General features: G+C 45.0%; 1 protein-coding gene across 2 annotated transcripts in view; it reads left to right on the forward strand.

Annotated features, from left to right (window-relative positions):
* Positions 1–10,623: 10,623 nt before the first annotated feature.
* The window catches only part of CPB (Subunits of heterodimeric actin filament capping protein Capz superfamily), a 35,034-nt gene continuing 31,077 nt past the window's right edge, over positions 10,624–14,580 (forward strand). The window contains exons 1-2 of one of the 2 annotated variants that reach the window (XM_086772354.1): positions 10,624–10,847; positions 10,963–11,033. In XM_086772354.1, the coding sequence (XP_086628480.1) occupies positions 10,719–10,847; positions 10,963–11,033 (200 nt within the window). In that variant the 5' untranslated portion in view covers positions 10,624–10,718. The remainder of the gene's footprint in view (positions 10,848–10,962; positions 11,034–14,580) is intronic. The other variant, XM_086772355.1, reaches the window with a different exon arrangement.

Below are 14,580 nucleotides of genomic sequence, written 5' to 3' on the forward strand. Positions count from 1 at the left end.
AAAAAAACTGTAAGGATTTTGGACCTACTGTAAACTGAGAAGTTGTAGAGTTTCCTACAGGCTACATTTCTTCTGTTTACACTTTTTGCATTGGAGCTACCGTATTGGAGCTACCGTGCAAAAGTTATTGGCTGGTTTTGGGATGCCCTGAGGTCACTTACAACAGAACATATATGTGTGACAAGTGACAGTGGGCTGTTGTCAATGTAGTTGATATTTTTGGGCTTGAGTTTGGTGCATTGGTGCAATGTATCTTGGTTGTTTTGTTAGCCGTTGTGATGGCTTCAACATCAGAGAATGCATTGTTTAACATTAAGAAGTTCGATGGCACGAACTTCTCGCTCTGGAAGGAGCAGATCCAGGATGTACTCATTCAAAACAGAAGCAGCTAAAACCCTTGTTGAAGGGGATAACTGCTAAGCCCGCAGCCATGTCTGTGGATAATTAGAATGAGCTGGATGCATTAGCGAGATCTACTATCAAGTTGCATTTGGCAGAGACAGTCTGTTTTACCTTGGTCATCACTAAAGAGACTACAAAGGCTTTGTGGAAAAAGCTATGTGCTACGTATGATGAGGAGACAACTTCCAATAAGGTGTACCTCATGAAGAAGTTATTTGAGTTACAGATGAAGGAGGGTGGATCCATAGCATCCCACCTCAATGAATTCAACATCATCTTTAGTCAGCTTCAAGCTCAAAAGCTAAATTTTGATGCGAAGATGAAGGCAATATTCCTCTTATGTTCATTGCCATCATCATGGGATACTTTCCGCATAGCTATCAGTAACTCTGCACCCGGTGGAATAATGAATTTTGATGATGTTGTGGGTAGTTTGCTTGCTGAAGAAATCAGGAAGAAGTCTATGGATCATGGCAAAAGTAGGATGCAGCTCTTAATGTGGAAAGAGGTAGAAAGCAGTTTAGGGGGAAGTCCAAGGAAAGAGGTAGGTCACGCAGCAAGTCTAGAAGTCGCAAGGACATAGAGTGCCATAATTGTGGCAAAAAGGGCCACATAAAGCGTGATTGCTATGCATGGAAGAGGGAGCAAAAGGAGAAGAAAAAGGATGCCAACAATAAGGAAGAGGGAGCAAAAGGAGAAGAAAAAGGATGCCAACAATAAGGAAGAGGGGCATAAGAATGACAAAGCAAAGGCAAAGATTGAGGAAATCAATGCAGTCACCCACCACCCACTGATAGTGACCATGAGATACTTTTCATGTCTAGTCAGTCTACCTGCAGAAGTACTGACTACGTCACATGATGGATATTCCCAGCATTGGATCCTAGATTCTGGTGCTTCATTTCATGTCACTCCCCGCAAGGAATGGTTCACCACTTATAACCCGCATTTAAGCTTTTCTGATTTTGAATTTTATGAACATTGTGTTTATGATGGCAAGCAGTCTAAATCAGCCCACAAGAGACAGGCTAAGAAAGAGCTTGAGAAACTGGACTTGGTTCATTCAAATGTATGTGGTCCTATGCCTACACTGTCATTAGGAGGGGCTGAATATTTTGTCACGTTCATAGATGATGCAACCATGAAAGTTTGGGCTTATGCTATGGCTCGTAAGAGCGATGTGTTCAATGTGTTTCAGAAATGGTTGTCTTTGGTTGAGAATCAGTCAGGTGGAAGGCTTAAATGCTTGCAGACTGATAATGGTGGAGAGTATGTGGAGTTGCAGAGAGATGAACCGCACCATTCAAGAAAGGTTGCAGTGTATGCTTTCTCATGCTAGTCTATTTGATGGATTTTGGGCTGAGGGCAATAAAGACTGCAGTACATGTGATTAATAGATCACCCAATAAGAATTTGGACGGTGGTGTTCCTGAAGAGGCATGGAGTGGAAAAAATCCCTCTTACAATCATTTGCCCATATTTGGGTGTGAGGCATATGCACATGTGCCAAGCTAAATCCGAAATCTAAGAAATGCATCTTTCTAGGTTATGGTGAAAGTGGAGAGATGGGTTATCATCTCTAGGATCCAAAAGGCAAGAAGATCATACGCAGCCATGATGTGGTCTTCAATGAGAAGAAGATGCATAAGACACCCATCAGAGATGTTGAAATGCGCCAAGTCACTTTTCAGGATGTAAATCCACCAGCACATGATGGTAGAAGGCAAGCTATCCAAGCACCAAATGTGGATCAAATGGTGCAACCAGGTACTCCCACTAGTACACAACAAAGGGCAGATGATAGATCATCCATTGGTGGACATGATGAGCAGAATGTGGATTATATGCATGATGGATAGCAAGCTGAAATGCCCTTGAGAAGATCAGCTAGAATGTCTAGACCGCCTGATAGATTTGTTCCAGGCGCAAATTATGTGATGCTTACTGATTTTGCAGAGATCCTTCTTGCTACAAAGAGGCTATGATGCACGAGGATCAACGCAGGTGGGAGAGTACTATGCAGTCAGAGATGAGCTCACTTATGAAGAACAAGACATGGGACTTGGTTTCTTTGCCATGTGGAAAGAAAGCACTGCCATGTAAATCGGTTTATAAAATGAAGGTCACAAGTGATGATGTGCCTAAGTACAAGGCGCGGTTAGTTGCTAAAGGCTTCAGGTGTGGACTTTGATGAGATCTTCTCTCCTGTAGTGAAGATGACCACACTTAGATCTGTCCTTGGACTTGTGGCAACACAGGATTTGGAGCTTATGCAGATGGATGTCAAGTCATCATTCTTACATGGTGATATTCATGAAGAGAGTTTACATGGTACAGCCAGAAGGTTTTGTTGAAAAGGGCAAAGAGCATATGGTTTGCAAGCTGAAAAAGAGCCTCTATGGTCTCAAGCAAGCACCTAAAGAATGGTATCACAAGTTTGATGCTTTCATACGGTCCCAGGGTTTCAAAAGAAGTGAAATAGATCACTACCTCTACACTAAAAAGGCTAAGGATGGTAGTCTTATACTCCTGGTACTCTATGTGGATGATATGCTATTGGCTAGTAAGAACACTTATGAGTTGGATGCATTAAAGGCCAAGTTACACGCGGCCTTTGACATGAAGGATTTGGGACATGCTAGTCATATTCTTGGCATGCGTATTACGTGTGATCGGAGTAAGAAACTTCTTTGGCTTTCTCAAAAGGAGTATGTTACTAAAGTCTTGCAGAGCTTCAATATGAAGGGGGGGAAGGCATTGAGTACTCCATTGCCTCCATATGTGAAACTGAGTCAGAATGACAGTCCTAGATCCGATGAGGAGAGGGCCATGATGGCCAAAGTTCCTTATGCATCAGCAGTTTGGCAGTCTTATGTATGCCATGATAGCTACTAGACCAGACATTGCATTTGCAGTGGGAGTTGTTAGCCGATACATGGCTGATCCAAGAAAGAGACATTGGGAGGTAGTTAAGTGCATCATGAGGTATATGAAGGGCACTAAGGAGATGTGTATCTGCTTTGGCAGAGGAGATACATGCGTGCTTGGATACACAGATTCTGATTTTGCAGGGCATGCGGATAACAGGAGATCCACTTCTGGATATGTGTTCACCGTTGTAGGTGGTGCAGTGTCATGGATGTCTCGTGCACAGAAGTGCATTGCTTTGTCTACCACAGAGGCCGAGTATGTTGCAACCCCACTGAGGGATGCAAAGATGCCATATGGCTTGGTTGGCTAGTGGGAGACTTGGGGATTCCTACAGGTATACCGACATTGCATAGTGATTCTATGAGTGCTATTCAGCTAGTGCGGAATCCAGTCTTCCATGTGAAGACCAAACACATTGAGATCAAGTATCATTTCATCACAGAGGTACTTGAGGACAAGCGCATAGAGCTTGTCATGGTGCATACGGATGATAACCCTGCAAATATGCTGACAAAGAGTCTACCTAGTCAGCAGTTTGATCATTGCCATATATTGATGGGCATTGGATAGTATGTCCATTAGTTGTTCTCCCAAGGCACATTGGCCTTTAAGTGGGAGGTTGTTGGGGTAAAGGCCAATGGCATATACTTCTAATAAGAACATTATCTTGATCTGGGTGGATAGTGCACCCACCACAAGTTCTCTCTCTCTCTCTCTCTCTCTCTCTCTCTCTCTCTCTCTCTCTCTCGCATTTTGCTTGAACACAAACACCAATTATACCCTCCAAGAAACACAAGAAGAGGAAGGGTCAGTTTGATTGATATCTCATAGATGAGTTGATGTATCATCTCAAAGGTGTACATCACAAGAGCACCATCATCGTAGGAGAAAATAGATGCTTCATGATCAAAGGACATACTCATAGATCACATTCTCAAATTGAGGGCCAACATTGAGGAAGTAGATCACAAAAACATTGGGTTTATTACTATTTTGTCTAATTTCTTTGATGGAATGGGCATCATAGGTTCTCCTTTGGTAGGCCACCCTCTCTCCCCTAGGCTCTACATTTGATGAGGTCTCTAATTTCTTTGATGGAATGGGCATCATAGGTTCCCCTTTAGTAGGCACCTCAATCCCCATTTTATTGTATGTAGATGGTATTTGACACCTCTAGACATCACTTCACCCACATAGGAGATCCAATGAATATAGTCACATCCTATGTATAAGTGTACCTTCTCCATTATGATTTTTATCACATGTGTTTGGCACCCTAGGCTAGGAGCTATACAACTCTAGCCCTCCTTGAGAGACAATGGTTCTAGACAGACTTCTAGGAACCCAATACTAAGGGATGGCTTCTTTAACAACTTAGTAACTCTAATGTTGGTAGGAGGATTGAGAGCCTTTAGGTTATGATGTTCAATAAACCATTAGTAACACACCCCATCATTTTTGTAGAGTTTGTTTAGCACCAGTGATGGTAGATGTACTTTTCCAAATGGTGACATACATATAGTGCCTCCACACTTTGGATAGAAAAAGACTATTGAGGCTTGTTTTGGAGTCATCTCTGTTACCATATTATAGTAGTGATGTGTGTGAACACACTTAGGACCGTCGGGGCACTTTTTCCCTCACTAGGAGGTTTTTTCCCCCGTGCATTGTATATACGCCCATTATCTTCTAGGGCTGGTTATCTTTCATTTTTGGCACTCATAATACACTACTGTGTTGTGCTCAAGCTTCCTCATCTTCTTGAAGTTGTGTGTGCATTCCTGCAACCCTAATTCCAACAATTGGTATCAGAGCAGGCTTCCTCCTCCCGGGCAGCATCACCGGCACCTGCCGCTTCATCTCCTCCAATTGCGACGAGGTTTCACGAGCGTCTGCAGGTTAGTATATGCCGTGGGCGATCCCGTAGGGCTCGGTCGTTTCAGAATTTTGATCTGAAGTCATTTCGCCCTCCGTTTTTGCATTCCAAGTACTGCGCAGGCAAAATCGTCCTACTGTGCAGATTTTCTGTCAAGATTAAAATCTGCAGGACAGGTGCCCATTCGTCTGTTTTGGGCTGTGCTACATAGCACAGGTCGATTTTATACAGGTTTACCTCTTACAGACAGCATTTACATCTAGTAGTACAGTCATTGGCCATGGCTGACAACAATGATGTATTCCGCATGTTGGCTGCTGAGGATAAGTTGGATGGCACCAACTATCCATTGTGGGCATATATGATGCGACATGTATTGGTAGCAAAGGGGTTATGGAACATTGTGCAGGGTATTGATGCACGTCCTATTGTGGCTGGGAATGCTGCAAACACATCAGAAACAGGTACTGTTGATGATGGTGCAGGCACAAGTGCTGTAGCAGCTGTTCGAGAACCACCACTTTCAGCAGAGCAGATTCGTTGGGATGGTAGAGATGCGCAGGCTCATGCCTTGATTGCGCTGTCTGTCAAACGTACCATTATCCCACATATTCGCTCCTGCAGGACTTCTAAGGATGCTTGGGATGTACTTGCCACATTGTATCAGGCAAGAAATGAGGCTCGTGTTGCTTATCTCCGAAAACAGTTGGAGAGTGAGCATATGAACGAAGGTGATTCTATGGATAGCTTTTTGACAAAGATCAAGGATTTCAAAGAGCAGCTCATTTCTGCAGATGAAATCCTGTCAGACAGTTCACTTGTGCAGACTGTTTTGAATGGTCTACCAGATTCTTATCAGGGTTTTGCTTCCACTCTTCGCTTGATGATGAAAGGCAATCCCAATGCCTTGTCATTTGAGGAGTTAGTTTCTGTTTTGCTGCAAGAAGACCAGTCAAGGCAAAACAGGAATATTATGCGTGTCGCAGATCAAGCTTTCGTTGCTAGTCAGAGAAGCGGGAAAGGTAAAGCTGGCTTTTCTTCTAGTAAGCAGAAATCTGCAAATGCTGCGCAACCAAAGAAGGAAGACAAAGATGAGAAGAAGGGTGACAAACAGAAGACATTTTGCAAGTACTGTAAGGGAAATGATCATGTCATCAAAGCGTGTCCTAAGCTGGCTGCGAAAGAGGCTAAGAAGAAAGAGGCTGGTATGGCTGTTGCAGATGCCTCTCCTTCTAACAATGAATCTGCTAATGTTGTGCTAGATACAGAATGGGCATTCAATGCGCAGTGCAGTTATGACCCATCTTTGCATGACACATGTATGTCTGCAGTAGATTCAGATGTATGGTACTTTGACAGTGGTGCCACTAAGCATATCACCTCGCAGCGCAGTTTATTCACTTTCCTTGAGTCTGCTCCCACAGGGAATACTGTCACTTGTGCCAATAACTCCTCTTATCCCGTTGAAGGAGTTGGACAGATTGTGCTGAATGTTGCAAATGGCAACACCTTTACACTTTTTGATGCATTGTATGTGCCAGGGATCAAAAAGAATCTGCTGTCAGTCTCCGCATTTGCCAAAACAGGTTTGGTTGTAAAATTTGTGGATGACAGATGTACTGTTCATGATCTCTCTTGTGGTGACATCATTGTAGCATCTGGTTCACTATGTCGAGGGCTGTATAAGCTCAATATGGATGGCAAATGTGTAGAGGATTCAGCATGTGCTATTATGGATACGCAGGCTATTTCAAATGCAAAACTGTGGCATGCACGTTTTGGTCATCTGAATTTTGCAAGTTTGCTGCGCCTGCAGAAATCTGAAATGGTGTCTTCTTTGCCTAAGCTTGAGGCACCTGTCAAGCATGTTTGTGAGGGCTGCATATTGGGTAAAATGCAGCGTGCTTCCTTTCCCAAAGATGGATCAGTGAGAGCTGAACGCAGATTGCAGCTTGTTCACAGTGATGTTTGTGGTCCCATGCAAACTCCATCATTTGGAAACTACCTTTACTTCGTGACTTTCATTGATGATTTTACCAGGCATGCATGGGTATATCCTTTGAAGGCAAAGTCCGAAGTGTTTTTGTGCTTCAAACAGTTTTTGGTTATGGCTGAAAATGTGTCAGAAAGTAAGATGGGCACCCTCCGTTCAGATCGAGGGGGGGAGTATATGTCTTCAAAATTTAATGCATTTCTGGCTGAGCGTGGGATAAAACACCAATGTACAGTGCCGTATACACCACAGCAAAATGGTGTGGCTGAGAGAAAAAACAGGTCTCTCATGGAAATGGCAAGATGTATGGTTAAGAGTCAAAGTCTACCACATGGTTTTTGGCTTGAGGCTGTCATGTGTGCCACTTATGTACTAAACAGGTGTCCCACCAAAGCATTACAGGTTGTCACTCCATATGAGGCTTGGCATAGCCGCAAGCCATCTGTTGGCCATTTACGTGTTTTTGGTTGCCTGGCATATGCATTAGTGCCTGTGCAACATCGCAGAAAATTGGATGACAAAGCTATCAAATGTATTTTTGTTGGATATAGTGCTGAGAGCAAAGGCTATCGTTTGTATCATCCACAGACAAAGCGCATTTTGGTTAGCCGTGATGTTGTATTTGTGGAAGATGCAGTTCAGCCCTTGGTTTCATGTACTAAGGAGACAGATATCAGCTCACGTGATGTCTATGATACATTGTTGCCTCTTTTCAGTGGTGCACAGTCAAGTGCAATACCTCATGAGGCAGTTTTTCAGCCTATGCAGGTTTTAAATGATGGCACAGATCAGCCTATATCTGATGCAGATGTGCATGATGCACTTGAGGATGAGAGACAAGAGATTGAGGGCTCTAGGAACATGCCTAGATGGCTGGTGCAGACTTTGCGTGACAGCAAGTTGGATGCCCCTTTGTCTAGTCGCACTCGTTCTGGCTCTCATGGTGCCTCTTATGCGTCAGATTGTTATGCATTGGCTGTTTCTAGTATGTGCGATGAAAGTGAGCCTGTTTCATTTGATGAGGCACAAAGTTCAGAAAATTGGATGGCTGCTATGCAAGCAGAATACGATGCTATTATGAAGAATAGTACATGGTCTTTATGTGACTTGCCCCCTGGCAAGAAGGCCATTGGCACTAAGTGGGTATACAAATTGAAGCGTAAGCCTGATGGCACAGTGGATCGCCATAAGGCTAGGCTTGTTGCAAAAGGTTATGCTCAACAGAAGGGCATTGATTTTGATGAGACTTTTGCTCCCACATGTCGTATGACCACTGTTCGTAGCATCTGTGCATTAGCAGCTCATAATGGTTGGAATGTACATCAGCTGGACATAAAGACTGCGTTCTTAAATGGAGATTTGCATGAGGAGGTGTATGTATCGCAGCCTCGTGGTTTTGTTCAAAGAGGGCAGGAAAACAAAGTGTGCAGGTTAAAAAAGGCTTTATATGGTTTAAAGCAAGCTCCACGAGCTTGGTATGAAAAAATACATGCATATTTGACTGCACATGGGTTTCAGAATAGTCCAACAGAAAGCACTTTGTATGTTAAACGTGTGGATGGTGTACATCTAATCATTGCTCTCTATGTCGATGACATGCTGCTCACAGGACCAAATGAGAGTCATATTGCTGATTTTAAGGCTGATTTGAATGCCTCTTTTGAGATGTCAGATTTGGGGCATTTGCATCATTATTTGGGGATACAATTTAAGCAGTGTGATGGAGGTATTGCTTTGTGTCAGACAAAGTATATTGAAACATTGTTGCGGAGATTTGGCCTTGAAGACTGCAAGCCTATTGCTACTCCAATGGAGACAGGTTTGAAGTTGAGTCTTCATGATGCTGGAGATCACTTTGATGTCACACTCTATCAGACAGCTGTTGGTTGCCTCATTTATGTATGCATTACGAGGCCAGACATTCAGTTTGCAGTCTCACAGGTGAGCAGATTTATGCATAGCCCAGGCATTAAGCATTGGCAGGCAGTGAAGCGTATCTTTCGCTATTTGAGTGGTACTCGGCATCTTGGGTTGTTTTATCCCAAGGGGGGATCATTGCCGCCAGATTTACATGCTTTTTCAGATTCTGACTGGGCTGGTTGTTATGACACACGCGTGTCCACGAGTGGTTTTTGCTTCATGCTTGGAAGCTCATGCATATCATGGTTGAGCAAGAAGCAGCCTACTGTGGCCACTTCTAGTTGTGAAGCTGAGTACAGGGCAGCTTTCACAGCTACGGTTGAGTGTGTGTGGCTCAGACGCCTTATGGCTGATTTGGGTGTTGGGCAGCCATCTGCCACCACCCTCTTCACTGACAGTCAGAGCGCATTGGCAGTTGCGCGGAACCCAGTGTTCCATGCTCGTACGAAGCACATTGAGGTGCACTACCATTATGTCAGGGAGAGACTCTCTGCAGGAGAGATCAGTTTGGCTTATGTGCCAACACAGGATAACCTTGCAGACCTTTTCACAAAGGCTCTGCCTCGTGAGAAGTTCGAAGCTTTTCGCAAAGCTTTGGGCTTACTCCCTTTTGTGGATTCGTCCACATAGCTAGACACTTCCCTATACATGAGTGCTAGCTCTTGTTCACCGCATCACTCCAGGGGGGATTTGTTACCATATTATAGTAGTGATGTGTGTGAACACACTTAGGACCGCCGGGGCACTTTTTCCCTCACTAGGAGGTTTTTTCCCCCGTGCATTGTATATACGCCCATTATCTTCTAGGGCTGGTTATCTTTCATTTTTGGCACTCATAATACACTACTGTGTTGTGCTCAAGCTTCCTCATCTTCTTGAAGTTGTGTGTGCATTCCTGCAACCCTAATTCCAACAATCTCGAGAGTTGCATAGCTACAGTGTGGTAGCTAGAGCAACCTGCTGTCACATGAGAATTGGCATGTTATAGGAGAACTCTAATATGATTGGGGTTAAATAGGGCCACCCTCTCTCTCCTCTCTCTCTTCCTAACTCTATTTGGCTCCAAGTTTGGGTGAAATAGGGCCACTCTCTCTCTCTCTCTCTCTCCATTGGCTCTACATCTGATGAGTTCTCTAATTTCTTTGATGGAATGGGCATCATAGGTTCCCCTTTGGTAGGCACGTCAATCCCCATTTTACTGTCAGCTCACACTTAGTGACATCTAGGCATCACTTCAACCACATAGGAGATCCAATGAATATAGTCACATCCTATTATAAGTGTACCTTCTCCTCTATTATCTTTCATTTTTAGTATTATGTAATCTATGAAGGCTATGTAACAAATGATTTTGGTGGCCTTTTCATATTAATTAATTAATTCAAGGAAACAACACATTTTGGTGCCTTATTCAGTATTCTAGTTTTAAAATAATTATAATTTTCATTTTTGGCCAAATTTTTTTCAAAGCAAAAAGAACAGTGTGTGTGGCAGACCAAATGCAAAATGAAAAAACGCGATACCTTTCTTGGAAGCAAGGCAAAGGCAAGCCCTCTATACAGGCGCCAACAACACATTGCCCTCTACTAGCCAAGTATGGAGGCAGCCTTGGGTCTGATGCGCAGAATGCCGCCCTCTCTCTCGCGCACCGCGCTGTCCTCCTTGCTCCTGCTGCTGCCCGACCACTCGTCCGACCTTCTCTCGCTCGTCGATCAGCCCTTGGAGGTATTATCCCATGCATACATACACACATTACATCAGATCTGCTCCGTGTCCGATCTGCATCATATTAGGTTCTTTCCTTTTTCTCAAATGCATCTTACACAGTCCATTGGCACAGGTCCTCTGGGACGAAGCGAGCGGGAAGCAGTTCCTTCTATGCGATTATAACCGAGACGGTGACTCTCACAGGTAGGTGCTATCACCGTGCTTCTATCAATGGTTGACCTGGCTGAAATAACTGTGGCGTTTCAGGGATTAGAGATCTATACCTGGTCTAGTTTTTGCCTGTTTCTTTGTTGACAGAAGTTTCCCTAGGGCAGATTTGTGTGTTCTCGAGGGAGATCGCTGCATTGCTACCCTAGTCTGCACTTATTACAGTGGCCTTAACTTTGTTAGCAAGTTTGGAAAGCTTCAAGTTAACTTGTGGATGTAGAGGGGTGACTCCCCACTCCATAAAGGAGTGGGATTAGGAAAAGGGTGTGGGAGTAATAACTTCCTTGCAAAAAATAAAAAAGTTGTGGATGTAGAGGGTTGTTGTGGATGTAGAGGGTTGATTTTTGTTGTTGCATTAGGTGTTTGTAAGCATTGGAGAATGGATGCCAGGATTCCTTTCTCCCCTGAAAAATGAGAAGAGGTCAAAGCCAGAATCACCAGGCTTTTTTACAACTCAGCATTTGTCGGAAGAAACTCCAGTCTAGCTTACGTTACGGAATGGTGCAGCCATTCTGATGCAACAGCCTTGATTTCAGTTCTCTGATTGGTGACAATGGCAGAGTGATCTAAGGATGAAATAACAGCCATTTGTGTATGCCCTGAAGCTAAGCCAAAAATGGTGGACTGTTGTACGCATCAGCATTCTTTAGTGACATGTAGTGAACTGACACATCAGCACAATTGAGGTGTAGTATGAGAGAGTGAAGATATTCACAGGTCAGAGGCAGATCTGTGTATCCTCAAGCCCAATCGAATGGCTGCACCTCTCCTCACGAAGATGATTGACCGACAAGCATGTTGGCTACATAATAGTGCCCCATTGCTTTAACAAGGGTTGGGGTGAGTCCTCAGGTGGTGGAGTTAGTTTGTAACCAGCCTAATCTGTATACACATTAAGACATCCTAACCAAATAACTCATCAACACCCTTAATTTGGTAAGTTAATAGGTAAATCGAAGGCTTTGTTGAACCTCTTCGTGCTGAGATTGCTAGGTAGCTTCTCAATTGAACAAGCAAGAAATGGATTGAGTTGCCAAAGCTGTTAGGAAAGCAAAGAAGAGAGGAAGTCTTATGGGAAGTTCAAACGTGGGCAAATTGAGTCTGACGAAACTTTAATGTTAGGGGACTGCTCTGTGTGATCTACAGGATCCTTTGTCTATGCATGAGCTGAAGTGCAACTGGATCGCATACCAGAAAATTTAATGGCATAAGAATTGCTACATTCACAAACAGGGAACCTAAGAAGCTGCAGGCTGCCCTGTTAACTACTGCACCTAAGGCTGAAGTGCTGGTGACAATTGCTGTTGGCCAGATCCAGTGGGCAACAAAAACACATAAACACTGCGAACCTGTGTCACCAATTGGCCGACCATTTGGTCCATCTCCAAATTTGTGTCTCGTTCACTTGAGGCCAGGCCGGTGTCTTATGTGAAGGGGCCAGTATTTTTGCTTAACATGGACGGGAGCCAGACTTGTGTCACCCGTGTATGACCTGGACTGTGTTCTATCCATGGGATTGTCACGCCATGGAAGAGCCAGTATTTGAGCCGTGTCTTGCCTATGGGACTCACTCCATAGGGAGGCTCGTGCCTGGATCTGTGTCTTACCTATGGGATTGTCACTCCATAGGAAGACCAGGATTTATGTTTCCTGTCGTGCCATTTTTGTGCCCGACAGATGTTTTGTACTTGTTCCATGAACGGGAGATATGTCCATGATACTATTTGCACATGCATTCATGTTTTGCATGTTTGAAACTGTTTTTGCATGACTTGTATTCTTGTGTTTGCCTGTTTGACGTGCCACTTACTGAGCGGGGACGCCTGCCAGTGAGTCGTGAAGTTTGCTCTGTCTTCTGACGAGTTTTGTTGCGTGTGAATAGGTGGTAAGTGTATTGCACTTGTTGGTTTAATAGCTTTCCTTTCCAACCTTTAATTTTATAAGGTTGTAAGTTCACATTCATTTAAAAGTGGGCACTCATTATGGGCACCCACGTGTGGGCCAAGGTGGGGAGGGAAACCCCACACTTAACCCTTTATGTGTGTGGGGGTAGGTGCATGGCCACCTACCCACACCACTCCTTGAAGCTAGCTGTCCCCATGCAAGCGTGGGGAGCCGGCCAGCTGTGGTCGTGTACTTCCCCTCCAACACCTACAAAGAGGCGACCATCCTTTTGCTCTCATGGATAGACAGACGACTGTGCGCTTCCTCCTCAGGCTGCGCCTTTCCATAGCAGGCTGCACCTCCTCCCCTCCAGCAGGCGGCTGTACCTCTTTTCCATCAGCGGCTGCTCCTCTTTTCCATCAGCGGCTCCTCCTCCCTTGCAAGCGGCTGTACCTCCTCTGCATGCGGCTGTGCCTTCTCCCCACAAGCGGCTATAGCCAGGTGTCTCTTGCCCATACAGGCGGCTGCGCCACCCCACAAGGGGCTGCAGCCAGGCGACTACTGCATCCTCAGGTCACGCTTTCTCTACCAGCAGGCTGCGCTTCTTCTTTAGCTGGCGGCGACGCCTCCTCCTCCCTTGCAGGCGGCTGCGCATACTCTCCAGCAGGCTGTGCACCTCCTCCATAGCAGGTGGTTGTGCCTTCTCCAGGCGGCAGCGCATCCCACAGCAGGCTGCGCCTCCTCATCCTCCCCTTGCAGGCGGCTATGTCTCTTCCTCCACAGCAGGCGGTTGCGTCCTGCACAGCAGGCGGCTGTGTTCCTTTACAGGCGGTTGCGCCTCCATTCCATAGGCGGCTACAGGCGGCTCTGCACCTCCCCTCTTCAGGTGGCTACACTTTCTACACAGGCAGCTTCTCCTCATCCTCCTCGACAGGCTGTTGTGTCCTGGTGTCCCTCTCAAGTAGCTGCACACAAACACCTCGGGTATTTGTCTTCCATTAGCGAGCTACAAGTAAGTGGATTCAGATTTAAGTAAAGGATTTTGTTATAAATCTGATAAAGGATTCTCTCTACCGTTAACACCCGTTCGGTGCCGGGCAGTCCAAGCTTGTGGAAAACCACGGTCCAAGGGTGCCGAGATTGGGAGAGCCATGCGTTAGTACGGGAGCGCCTGCTTGTGTGTGGTCCTGGAACACAAGTGGGGCGCTCTCCGCGGATTCCAGTGAAGGCACAGGACCGTAGAGACTTGATCACTCAAGGGGGTCACTCTCCTTCGAACGTCTACTTCGAATCTCTTGTTTGGTACTGTATTCATCTCAGTTGTACATGGACATCATCTTGTCCTTTGAACCCATGGAGCATTGTATTTGTTAAATACTCCCAATAATATATCATATATTGAGGGGGGGGGTCGGCCCGTTCCGGCCCCAGTGCTGGTGTCCATCTATCAACATTTCATTTCATTTTAACTTTTAGTTGTTATTAAGTTGTCCATTCAAATTGTGATAACTAAGTTGTGCTATTATGCGTGTGGGTGTCCAACGGAGTCTATTCCCACTGGACGGGATCGGTTTCATTGGTATCAGAGCACGGTTATTTCCCTCTTCTTAGTGGGGAAACGAACCTGTGTATTGGACAC

This window comes from Cibotium barometz, chromosome 32, assembly GCF_041138505.1.
Source record: "Cibotium barometz isolate CiBa-2024 chromosome 32, ASM4113850v1, whole genome shotgun sequence".
Taxonomy (NCBI): Eukaryota; Viridiplantae; Streptophyta; class Polypodiopsida; order Cyatheales; family Cibotiaceae; genus Cibotium; species Cibotium barometz.